The 12,900-nt window shown below is 42.2% G+C and overlaps 1 protein-coding gene across 5 annotated transcripts in view; it reads left to right on the top strand.

Moving 5' to 3' along the window:
• frmd4ba (FERM domain containing 4Ba) overlaps positions 1-7,187 on the top strand; it is a 67,876-nt gene extending 60,689 nt beyond the window's left edge. For 2 of the 5 annotated variants that reach the window (XM_047348057.1, XM_047348053.1), the window contains exons 19-24: positions 16-148; positions 914-1,078; positions 2,009-2,760; positions 2,834-2,963; positions 3,311-3,547; positions 6,073-7,187. In XM_047348057.1, coding sequence (XP_047204013.1) covers positions 16-148; positions 914-1,078; positions 2,009-2,760; positions 2,834-2,963; positions 3,311-3,547; position 6,073 — 1,418 coding nt within the window. In that variant the 3' untranslated portion in view covers positions 6,074-7,187. Of the gene's footprint in view, positions 1-15; positions 149-913; positions 1,079-2,008; positions 2,761-2,833; positions 2,964-3,310; positions 3,549-3,902; positions 4,043-6,072 lie in introns of those variants that run through there. The other 3 variants (XM_047348056.1, XM_047348055.1, XM_047348054.1) reach the window with 3 other exon arrangements.
• The last annotated feature ends 5,713 nt before the right edge of the window (positions 7,188-12,900 follow it).

Here is a 12,900-nt window from a genome sequence, read left to right as displayed (position 1 = left end):
CTTTCTGTCTTCTAGATGATGAACTGGGTTCTCAGAGGGAACGTTCCCGATCAGTCCAGTACTCCCCAAGACTGCAGCATGCAGAAACTCTGGACACCTGCAGCAAAGACAGACGAGCCTCTGCTAATGACCAGCACTCACAAAGAAGGTATAGAGCCAGCACTGACACTCATGGAACACATTAATATGGTTCAAAATGTGGAAAACATGTCTTTTGAGGGCCCAGTACAATAAAGCCTTCAAACACAGTTGCTTTGATAAAGGTTCATGTCAGAAAAGGACATTTGTGTTTACAACTCAAAGATTATGTAGACAACAGAACTGGTCAAAATACACTGTTATCAGACAGACTATTGAAAAACACAACTGATAGGCTCTGTGTGTTAATATGTGGTTACTGCTGTAGCTTTGATAACCCAAAGCAGAGAACTAGTTGAGACCTGCAGAGCATATCAAGAGCTAAATTCCTGCCAGTCACCTCCCTCCTCTTCCTGCCTCTCCAGCTACCTCCCTCTTATCAGCCAAAAGCTCTGGTTTTAAAAATAGAAGAAAAAAACACGTTGTGCATGCAAATGAGTAGACAACAGTCCCAAGCTGAGAGAAAGAGAGAGGAACACAGGAAAAAGTGGTGTTGGATATTTAGTTCAAATGGCAGCTGCTGCATAACCGATGGCAGTTAGGCTAAAAAATATTTTTAAACACCCAGAATTCTTGCTAATAGCATGAAAAGAGCTTTCAGTTCACCTTTTAATGGGAATCACTCGTGTGAGAAATTACGTCAGTGTCCTCCTGTCAAGCAAAGCCAGCTTTATCGTTCTTATAGAGAAGTTACATTTATTCTGTAAAAGAAAAAAAAGACTTTGCCCCAAAGAGTTGAATGGCCTACAAAATGAAGTTCTTATCTCTGTTCCAGGCTAAATTATGACCAAGTCCAGGAATCACTCCATCATAGTCCCAGTGATGCCTTATCAAGCTGCAACAACCCACTCAGACTGCCGTCCAGACAGCCCTATGATGCCCGCAGCATGCCTCCCACCCCTCTCCTCACCCGCAATGCCTACAGCAGCACACAGCTAAGGTAAGGCCTCGAAGATGAATCGCCTAATTCATACAGGGTTTTACTGCATGAATTAACTCTGGGTAAGACTGGGGAAAAAGATAATGGAATATGAGAAAAAATTTTCATCCTTTTATTGTTTTTCGGGTCAAATGAAAGCTTGTGATTTTAGTTTAGTTTAATTTTGAATAGACTGCTAAAAAGTGGCGAAATTCACATTCACAAATTCATTCAGATATTTGTCTGTTACTGTGTCTATTTGCAACTAAAGGCTGAAAATGGAATTTAAAAAAAACTTCTGTGGATATCACATTATTTTAAGTTTAAAAAATAAATATTTTTCTGTAAATTTATGGGGAATATTTGTATTTAAATAAACAAAAGCAGCAGAAAATAAACTTAGAAATCTAAAAAAAAAAAAAAAACTAGGTTTGGAAAATCTTGGAATTTAGAAATGAAAATGTATAGCTACTGATCCCCCCCAGAGATTAGAATCAGACAATTTCTCAAATGATATGTGATTTGATCAGTGATTAGTAGGTCAACAAAGAAAAATCTGTTTTTTTTTCTCCCTATTGAGAAAATTGATTAAAACCTAAGAAATACCACAATACTGTGTCCATAAACACATCAGCCAACAACATGCAGTTTTTAAGTTTGAATAGATTTAAAGTTTATGGACATATGTTTTGAAGCAAATGTGGAGATAATGTTGTAATTCCATTATTTTCTGTTGAATTCAAAACTGCTACCACTAATAAAGAAGCCATAGGACTTTTTATTTCCTGTATGTGTCATGGTGCTTTGATAAAAAAAAAAGAAATCAGCATCAGTACATCAGATCTCACAGTTCATGTTTTTGCCTTGGTTGTGTTTCATGTTTGCTTCAGAAACAGCTTTTGTTGTATCAATCAAAACAGTCCTATTAATCAACTTTGATTATCTTTGTAGATTAGAGGATGCTCCCCAACATCTCCATCAGAGAAGTGGGAGTTTGGAATCGGTGTCTCGGCTCATGATGGAGACCAAACTGCTAGTACCGTCGATCCCTGTCTCCCCATCCCGACGCTGCAACAGCACGGAGGTCATCGACGACGGCTCGTCACACACAAGCCAGTCCAGCATGGAGTACAGCGCCGCCGGCAACCACACCCACAGGCAGCGAGCTCGGGGCCGCCACAGAAAAGACCTGTACGCCAACACTGGCAGCATGCCCAACCTGGCTCAGCCGGACACCCGCTACAACACCTACCAGCCCCAAGGGCGGCCCACCACCACGGCCTATTATGTCACCGGCTATCCAAACTACGTGGAGCCAGAACCTTACTCCAGCAGAGTTTACATGTACGAGGATGAGATTGAGGGACACTACAACATCAACCCTTCCTACCACCACACTCAGGCAGCTTACTACAGCCACGACGTCCGCTCTCAGTACACCTCAGACGGGATAGACGTCGTTTCACACAACGTTTATGGCACGCTACGGCCGTCCAGGAACCGTCCGGCACACCACAGCACCGAGCAGGTCAGCAAGAACATCCAGAGGGCACTGGTGGCGGAACACCTGAAAGGCTGGTACCAACGCAAGGCTCCGCAAAAACAGGGAATATATAACTGTGACTACGACAGAGGCTCCCAGCAGGGCCTGAGCATGCCTGCACCTTATCCTCAGAACCACAGGAATGTGTGTTACTCCTCAGGTTGGTCTGTTGCACCGTGCGTTAGTTTCTCATTTAGCTTGTTCAGTCATTAATCTGTACCATTTTTCTCCAGCGTCGTCAACCTCCTCCAGTGGAAACTGGCGCATGAGTAATCGTGGTATATCAGATAATGACATGCCCATCCGCGAGTCGATCTCCTACCCGTACAGCGCAGCCCCCTACAGCCACCCGGTTCACAGCAGGTGAGGGAAAAAAAAACTTGGCTTCAGCTTTTCTTATCCAATAAGCCACTCCCTGATCCTCCTGATCCCCAGAGCTAAGTGTTACTGTTTCATTTGCTAAAGAATTAAGAAACTACTGTTTATTTGTGTTATATTTTGCACACAATACTCTAAACTAATAATATATAAATATTATCTTTTGATTCTCCTGTAAATGATTAAACGTGTTCCACAAACATCCGGCTGTTTGATAAATGATGGTCTGGTGTGGCAGGATTATAGGATTTGTGTTGCCATCAGTCAGGTTTTCCTCAGAGCTTTCTGGCCCTGCTCTGTTTAACTGTCCTCTGGCCCCTGCTCTCTTATAGATCCGCCACCTCCCAGCTTTTAAAAGGCTGTTGGTACAGTCCTGACAGCCAGAGGCGCTGTACTTTTTCTCCCACTAGTCCTTCCTCCTCCTCCATTCCCCCTTACGATTCCTCCCTGTCCTCTTCTTCGTACTCCCCTGGCTGTCGAGTCAGGCAAGTGGTTTCTGGCCCTGCGCAGCAACAGCTCCCCTTGGCCCACAGGCTCAGTAAGGTGTCTTTTGCAGAAGGTAGCTCATAGTAAGTAAACGGCAATGCATTGGTAGCCTGAGTCTGTGCCTTTGCCTCTGTTGGTGTGTCCCCAGAGTTTTGCTTGTTGATGTTTTTGAGTAACCTTTTCATTTTTGAGATATTTACTGCATCTTTGTCGTGTATAATACGGTTATTGCATGGCTTAATTAAAATATGCCTGCCTTGCAACACTTGTCAGATGGCATATTTTCATCCAGTGGTCACATTTCACAGCGTGCCTTAACTGCAGTCTTTTTTTTTTCCTTTGTTCTCTTCTGCATCTTGCTGTCCTGTTGATACACACAGAAACTCCCTGCCCACATTCTGTCAATCAACCATGACCTTTGCCCCTTCTCATGCACAGATGCCTCCCAGAAATTCAGTGGCGGAGCATTCATAGGATGATGGGCCCTGCAGGGCCTTTAGAGAGGTTTGCTGCTGGTGCCTATGCCACTGACCAGGAAAATTAACCCCCTAATTATCAGTCACAGCAGACCAGAAAGGGTGAGAGACAAGAAGAAGCTGCCATCATGGATATCGTGGTGATGGTGATGTGTGGTTTTAGTTATGCAACAGGGTTTAACAGAACGCTCCAATCACTTCCAACCACTTCTTTTGATTCATTAAGCTGGGTGTTTTATGGTGGCGGGAGAGCACCTGTGTGGCAGAGGAAATATGTGACCTCTGAACATTATGGCATTGAAATCTGTGCATGTTTGTAATGTTGGCCTGCTTTTACTTTTAATGTGTGACTAAATTTGACTCTGGATTTAAAACTGACCCTACAATTAACAAACCCAAAATTAGAGATGCACCGATCTGAGATTCTTGTGACCAATTACTGTCAATTTCAAATTATTTTTAAAAGAATTAAAAAAATTTATTTTTTCTATTTTCTTAATAAATAAACATAAAACTGTCTTAACAATAAAATGTGTATTTACTTAAAAAAAGAAATTATTCTCTCATCAGGTTACAGCAAAAAGTCTATAAAAGCCAACCAAAAAGGATTACAACAAATCTAAGTTACTCCTTCACAAGAAAAAATGTAGCTCAAATAAATCCTTTCTTTACATCTCAAAATGTAACAGTGGCACTAGTGGCCTTCATTTTTGTAAGTTAACCAACAGGAAATGGGGTGGAGACAGAAAGGGAAAGACATGTAGCAAAGGTCAGCGGCCTGTACATTCAATTCAATTCAGTTTTATTTATATAGCGCCAATTCACAACAGATGTTGTCTCAAGGCACTTCACAACAGTCAGGTACATACATTCCTATTAATCCTAACAATTGAACAGTGCAGTCGGAGTTAGTTATTTATTCAAATTGGATAAAAAGTTTTTCTATCTAAGGAAACCCAGCAGATTGCATCCAGTCAGTGACCCACAGCATTCACTCCTCCAGGATGAGCATGTAGAGACAGTGGACAGTCACTGGCGTTGACTTTGCAGCAATCCCTCATACTGAGCATGCATGTAGCGAAAGTGAAGAGGAAAAACTCCCTTTTAACAGGAAGAAACCTCCAGCAGAACCAGGGTCAATGTGAGCGGCCATCTGTCACGACCAACTGGGGGTTTGAGAGAACAGAGCAGAGACACAAAAAGAACACAGAAGCACTGATCCAGGAGTACTTTCTATGGGAAGGAAAAGTAAATGTTAATGGATGTAGCTCCTTTAGTCGTTTCATCTAGAAAGAAAGAACAGATAAACTCTGAGCCAGTTTTCAAGGTTAGAGTCTGAAAGAGAGCACATAGAGTTAGTCACAGTAAAAGCTCAGTCAATTTCCATGTCTAGGAGAGAGAAAGGGTTAAACACTAAAAGACAGGGCTATGTGGATCATCGGTAGAGGGTGAGCATTAAGTTGTTGCCAGCAGAAGCTTGGATGATGCCCTTCTTCAGAAAGGTGTCACAGGTAGACACAGAGCCAGTCCAGGTGAACCCGTGACCGCTGTGTCGAGGACTGTAGCCACTCTATACGAGCTACATGGTTTACCTCTGCGCCACTACCGTACCCAGGGTTCAGGAAGGATGCTGACAGTTTCTAATCCAACATTTTAGAACCGATGGAATTGCTCTCTTTAAATGGATATAACGGAGGAACATTGCTGTAATGTGTTCAGCTTCCTGTTACTTCTTGAAGTGTTCCTCTCTGTTGTAGCAGCCTTAGTGAACAACCAACAGGCCTTCATAAAAAATATTTTCCTTTCTAGAAGCTGCTTTTAGCTTTTGTATACCTTATCTAAAACTCAAAATGGCTAACGGTGTTCTTCCTTGAGGAACAACTTCCACACCTAAACATCTTACCAGTTAGTGCTTAGGTATGGTATGATGACAGATAAAAAAAAAATGAAAGATTTAGATTTTTTTGACCAGCCGATCAGGGTCAGTCATGGGTAAAATCAGCCAGTTCTGGTCACCAGCTGATTTCTCGGTGCATCTCTATCCAAAACGTTTTGTGTAACGTTCATTGATTCTATTTTTGATCCCTTGGCTACCTCACCAAATGTCCTCCAATCCTTTGTGTTTCTTCCAGGTCCTATGTAGATGTAAGACACATGGACTCCCAAATGAACAACCCAACGCACAGTGTGGACCCAGATGAGCAGATTTTCTGGCATGAAGGCTCCAAACAAGGAACTATAGTCTAGTTGGGTGTCGTGTTGTGTGGGATTTGTTTGCATTGGCAAGCTGTCATTGTGCCTTAGACTGCACTTACCTGTTTTTTTTTTTTGTTTTTATTTTCGTTTTTTTTTTGTTGGAAGAGCCCTACAAGAATGAAGAAACTTAATGGAATGAAACAAATGAAGTGCTTTCAGTTTCAAACTTCTCTTGAATGCAGTTTGCAGACTGATAAAAGGCCTCAGATGAAGTTCAATCCAACCTCAGTGGAGTGTGCATATGAGGGTTGGAAGTGTTTGTGGTGGTATCAGCCCTGCACTGAAACTAAACCTACTATGGACTGTATGTTTCAGCCAAACGGAAATCAGAATACACTTTGACGATGTTTACCTCCAGAGATACAAGCCTTCACACAGAACTGAGTCTGTCTCTGCAAAAAGGAACCTGAACGATGACGAACAACATGAATGACTGACCCGTTTCTCTTCCTGACTGTCTTGTATGAACGCTGGAACCACAAAGGAGGTTCCAGCGTTCACGATCATCTTCAGCGTTCATGTTGATACACGAATCCTTCATGTATCGAGATAAAGGATTAAACTCAAGATGAGTTAATAAAAACGATACTTAATGCAGATTATCACAGCATCTCCTCCACTACCCATTTAGTCGTTCCATTTATCACTAAATACAAAATAAAAGAGCCAAATCCTTATTTGTAGCACCATGTGAGTATTACAGCAGGTAATAGGTTTGAGATTACTGCCACTACTGTTTTGTGTTTGTTATAACATGGTTATTTGATCCATGCTGGAAATCATGGGCCGGTGCTTGTCTTTTCTCACTAGAGAATGAACCCGTATGTAAGTGTTGTTATTGTAAATAGAGTTGTTCTCTCCTTTGTAGAGCGTTTTTTTGTATATTTGACAAAAAGGCACATGTAATATATAGTGAACAATAATTGTTAAGCTGGTTCTTAGTTATTTGTATAATTGTGCATTTGTTTGCAATAAAAGGTATTTGAGCCAGTGTTTTTGTCACTTATGTATTTAAAGTAGACAGAAAACATTTTTAATTTTTTAATTGAAATTTTATGTGACAAAGTAGTGCATTATTGTGAAGTTGAGGAAAAATAATTTTCTTTTACGGATAACAATCTGGAAAGCGTGGCGTACATTTATATTCCGCCTCCTTAAGTCAATGTCTTGTAGTTTCATCTTTCACTGCATTTATGACTGCAGGCCTTTAGTAATACAGGTCCTTCTCAAAATATTAGCATATTGTGATAAAGTTCATTATTTTCCATAATGTAATGATGAAAATTTAACATTCATATATTTTAGATTCATTGCACACTAACTGAAATATTTCAGGTCTTTTATTGTCTTAATACGGATGATTTTGGCATACAGCTCATGAAAACCCAAAATTCCTATCTCACAAAATTAGCATATTTCATCCGACCAAAAAAAGAAAAGTGTTTTTAATACAAAAAACGTCAACCTTCAAATAATCATGTACAGTTATGCACTCAATACTTGGTCGGGAATCCTTTTGCAGAAATGACTGCTTCAATGCGGCGTGGCATGGAGGCAACCAGCCTGTGGCACTGCTGAGGTCTTATGGAGGCCCAGGATGCTTCGATGGCGGCCTTTAGCTCATCCAGAGTGTTGGGTCTTGAGTCTCTCAACGTTCTCTTCACAATATCCCACAGATTCTCTGTGGGGTTCAGGTCAGGAGAGTTGGCAGGCCAATTAAGCACAGTGATACCATGGTCAGTAAACCATTTACCAGTGGTTTTGGCACTGTGAGCAGGTGCCAGGTCGTGCTGAAAAATGAAATCTTCATCTCCATAAAGCTTTTCAGCAGATGGAAGCATGAAGTGCTCCAAAATCTCCTGATAGCTAGCTGCATTGACCCTGCCCTTGATAAAACACAGTGGACCAACACCAGCAGCTGACACGGCACCCCAGACCATCACTGACTGTGGGTACTTGATACTGGACTTCTGGCATTTTGGCATTTCCTTCTCCCCAGTCTTCCTCCAGGCTCTGGCACCTTGATTTCCGAATGACATGCAGAATTTGCTTTCATCTGAAAAAAGTACTTTGGACCACTGAGCAACAGTCCAGTGCTGCTTCTCTGTAGCCCAGGACTGGGGAATGTGGCACCTGTAGCCCATTTCCTGCACACGCCTGTGCACGCTGGCTCTGGATGTTTCTACTCCAGACTCAGTCCACTGCTTCCGCAGGTCCCCCAAGGTCTGGAATCGGCCCTTCTCCACAATCTTCCTCAGGGTCCGGTCACCTCTTCTCGTTGTGCAGCGTTTTCTGCCACACTTTTTCCTTCCCACAGACTTCCCACTGAGGTGCCTTGATACAGCACTCTGGGAACAGCCTAGTCGTTCAGAAATTTCTTTCTGTGTCTTACCCTCTTGCTTGAGGGTGTCAATAGTGGCCTTCTGGACAGCAGTCAGGTCGGCAGTCTTACCCATGATTGGGGTTTTGAGTGATGAACCAGGCTGGGAGTTTTAAAGGCCTCAGGAATCTTTTGCAGGTGTTTAGAGTTAACTCGTTGATTCAGATGATTAGGTTCATAGCTCGTTTAGAGACCCTTTTAATGATATGCTAATTTTGTGAGATAGGAATTTTGGGTTTTCATGAGCTGTATGCCAAAATCATCCGTATTAAGACAATAAAAGACCTGAAATATTTCAGTTAGTGTGCAATGAATCTAAAATATATGAATGTTAAATTTTCATCATGACATTATGGAAAATAATGAACTTTATCACAATATGCTAATTTTTTGAGAAGGACCTGTATGTTTCTACTAGTTTTGCACATCTACAGACTGACATTTATGCCGATTCTTAGCAACATAGCTTTAACTCGGTCATATTGGATGGAGCGTGTGTGAACATCAATTTTCGAAGCTTAAAAATTACTATTAGTTCGAATGTGACTAGGCCATTCTAACAAATGAACAAACTTTGATTTAAGCCATTTCCATATGGTTCGGTGTGTTTATGGTCATTGTCATTTAGTCTTTTGCAGGTTTTAACAGGCTTTTCCCCAGGGTTGCCTCGTGTTTAACACCATCTGTTTTCCCATGAACTCTGACCAGCTGTAGAAGAAAATCCTCCTCATTGGAGATGGTGTCTTCAGGGTGATGTGTAGTGTTAGTTTTCTGCCACAGATTTACTGCCACTTGAGCTGGGGAACTCAGCAGCTCCTCCACAGCTACCATGGGCCTCTTGGCTGCTTCTCTGATTAATGTCCTCCTTGGCCTGCTGGTCTGTTTTGGTGGATGGTAGGTTTGCAGTTGTGCCGTACTATTTCCACTTCAACTGATCAGTTCAACGGTGCTCTGTAAGGTGGTCAAAGCTTGGGATAGTATTAAATAACTATTTTGTGTTAGTTAAACATAAAGTCATTGAAGTTTATGGTTGGAAGATTGCAAAATGTGGAAAGGTTCAAGGCGTATGAGTACCATTGTCAAGTAATACAAGTATGACTAAAAGAGTATTGTAAACACTGAGACCTGGTGCTCAGGTGTTTTCTCATTGCTGTGCTGAGTTGTCGGGCGGGTTTTGTGCGTTCTGAAGCTGTAAACCAACCAAACCAGTATTTAAAACCCACCACACCCTATATAACCTCTCCTGTCAACCCTGTAAATGACAAACGAGTTTACAGCACAGTCCTCCCTGCAGGCCTTTCTGTAAGAGGAGCCTGTTGTACACATGTTGTCCATAAATCCCACGAACAGCACTGTACTACAAGCCTTTACCTCCTTTCCCTCCATTCCTTCCTTCCTTCCTTCCTTCCTTCCTCAGAACGCACACTTTCCTGCCACTGAGCAGATTTATTGATTCACAGCGCCTCTTGGTGATGTGCGTCATAGGCAAGCTCAGGGGAGGTCTTGGATGCCTTCAGGACTTCGGCAGTGACCGAAGGTTGAGAGCATCTCATCCAGCTGTCTCCCTCTATCTCTGCTGCTTCACATCAGCTGCAGCCAGACATCGGGGCGGGGGGCTGTTCCAGCTGACGTTCCACTACAAAAACAAAGCCCCCCTATGTACTTACCCTTCATTTCACAGCGCAGACAGAACTCTAATGTGGAGAGTGGAATAAGGCTTGGTGTCAACCACAGTAATTTGGATTCAGACAGAGATGTCTCCACCACACAAAGAACTGAAGCACTCGCATCAAATGTCTGATGGTGCACTCAGTACCTATTGTTCATCAGGTATGAGCACCACAAAGAAAATCACAAAACTCCGCTGCCCCCTTACCTTTGGGGAGTATTTTAGGTCCTTATTGTACAGGTCCTTCTCAAAAAATTAGCATATTGTGATAAAGTTCATTATTTTCTATAATGTAATGATGAAAATTTAACATTCATATATTTTAGATTCATTGCACACTAACTGAAATATTTCAGGTCTTTTATTGTCTTAATACGGATGATTTTGGCATACAGCTCATGAAAACCCAAAATTCCTATCTCACAAAATTAGCATATTTCATCCAAAGAATAAAAGAAAAGTGTTTTTAATACAAAAAACGTCAACCTTCAAATAATCATGTACAGTTATGCACTCAATACTTGGTCGGGAATCCTTTTGCAGAAATGACTGCTTCTATGCGGCGTGGCATGGAGGCAATCAGCCTGTGGCACTGCTGAGGTCTTATGGAGGCCCAGGATGCTTCGATAGCGGCCTTTAGCTCATCCAGAGTGTTGGGTCTTGAGTCTCTCAACGTTCTCTTCACAATATCCCACAGATTCTCTATGGGGTTCAGGTCAGGAGAGTTGGCAGGCCAATTGAGCACATTGATACCATGGTCAGTAAACCATTTACCAGTGGTTTTGGCACTGTGAGCAGGTGCCAGGTCCTGCAGAAAAATGAAATCTTCATCTCCATAAAGCTTTTTAGCAGATGGAAGCATGATGTGCTCCAAAATCTCCTGATAGCTAGCTGCATTGACCCTGCCCTTGATAAAACACAGTGGACCAACACCAGCAGCTGACACGGCACCCCAGACCATCACTGTGGGTACTTGACACTGGACTTCTGGCATTTTGGCATTTCCTTCTCCCCAGTCTTCCTCCAGACTCTGGCACCTTGATTTCCGAATGACATGCAGAATTTGCTTTCATCCGAAAAAAGTACTTTGGACCACTGAGCAACAGTCCAGTGCTGCTTCTCTGTAGCCCAGGACTGGGGAATGTGGCACCTGTAGCCCATTTCCTGCACACGCCTGTGCACGGTGGCTCTGGATGTTTCTACTCCAGACTCAGTCCACTGCTTCCGCAGGTCCCCCAAGGTCTGGAATCGGCCCTTCTCCACAATCTTCCTCAGGGTCCGGTCACCTCTTCTCGTTGTGCAGCGTTTTCTGCCACACTTTTTCCTTCCCACAGACTTCCCACTGAGGTGCCTTGATACAGCACTCTGGGAACAGCCTATTCGTTCAGAAATTTCTTTCTGTGTCTTACCCTCTTGCTTGAGGGTGTCAATAGTGGCCTTCTGGACAGCAGTCAGGTCGGCAGTCTTACCCATGATTGGGGTTTTGAGTGATGAACCAGGCTGGGAGTTTTAAAGGCCTCAGGAATCTTTTGCAGGTGTTTAGAGTTAACTCGTTGATTCAGATGATTAGGTTCATAGCTCGTTTAGAGACCCTTTTAATGATATGCTAATTTTGTGAGATAGGAATTTTGGGTTTTCATGAGCTGTATGCCAAAATCATCCGCATTAAGACAATAAAAGACCTGAAATATTTCAGTTAGTCTGCAATGAATCTAAAATATATGAATGTTAAATTTTCATCATGACATTATGGAAAATAATGAACTTTATCACAATATGCTAATTTTTTTAGAAGGACCTGTATGTGACAACCTCACAAGTTAAATGTTTGAGTCAACCTTATAACTAGCAGTTTCCTATAAAAAATCTCTTCAGAAGCTAATAGAGTTATTTGCTCATAAACACATAAAGGAGTTAAGGGGGGCTTTCACGATGAGCGACATTGGCTTGCAGCAGCATTTTCACCCCTTGAAATTTCACATTTGACCCTTAACAACCACAAACTTCAATGCATTTATTTTATTAGGATTTTATGTGATAGACCAACAGAACAAAATCGTGACAAAGAAGGAAAAGCTACTCTTTATGTGAAATGCTGTTTGGCAGAAAACTGTCACTGCTCATTGCCATGAACACATCATCCTCATGGCCAACCATGGTAGTGCCAGTATCATCCTGTGGGGTTGCTTTTCTTCAGCAGGGACAGAGATGCTGGTCAGAGTTGATTGGGAGATCAGTAGAGCTAAATACTGGAAGTACATGGCAGTCCTGAAAGAAAACCTAAAAAAAAGACTTAGGGCGGGGGCAAAGGTTCACCTTCCAGCAGAACAACACTCAACATGCAGCCAGATCTACAATATAATGGTGTAGATCAAAGCTTATTTGTGTGTTAGATCTAGTCAAAGTCCAGAGCTAAATCTAATTGAGAATGTGTGGCGAGACTTGAAAATGATTGTTTACAGATGATCTCCATCCAGCTGGATTGAGGGTGAACTGTTTTGCAACGAATAGTCTGTCACATAAAACATTGACGTTTTTCAGAATAGGAAGGGGAATACTTTTGCAAGGCCCTAATAACAAGTTTGTGTTGTACATGTAGCACATTTTGGTGCTTCACTCAATCCTGCCGTCGGAACCCGAATGCATATCAGAATT

This window comes from Girardinichthys multiradiatus, chromosome 20, assembly GCF_021462225.1.
Source record: "Girardinichthys multiradiatus isolate DD_20200921_A chromosome 20, DD_fGirMul_XY1, whole genome shotgun sequence".
Classification (NCBI taxonomy): domain Eukaryota; kingdom Metazoa; phylum Chordata; class Actinopteri; order Cyprinodontiformes; family Goodeidae; genus Girardinichthys; species Girardinichthys multiradiatus.
This window is presented reverse-complemented; position numbering and strand designations above follow the sequence as displayed.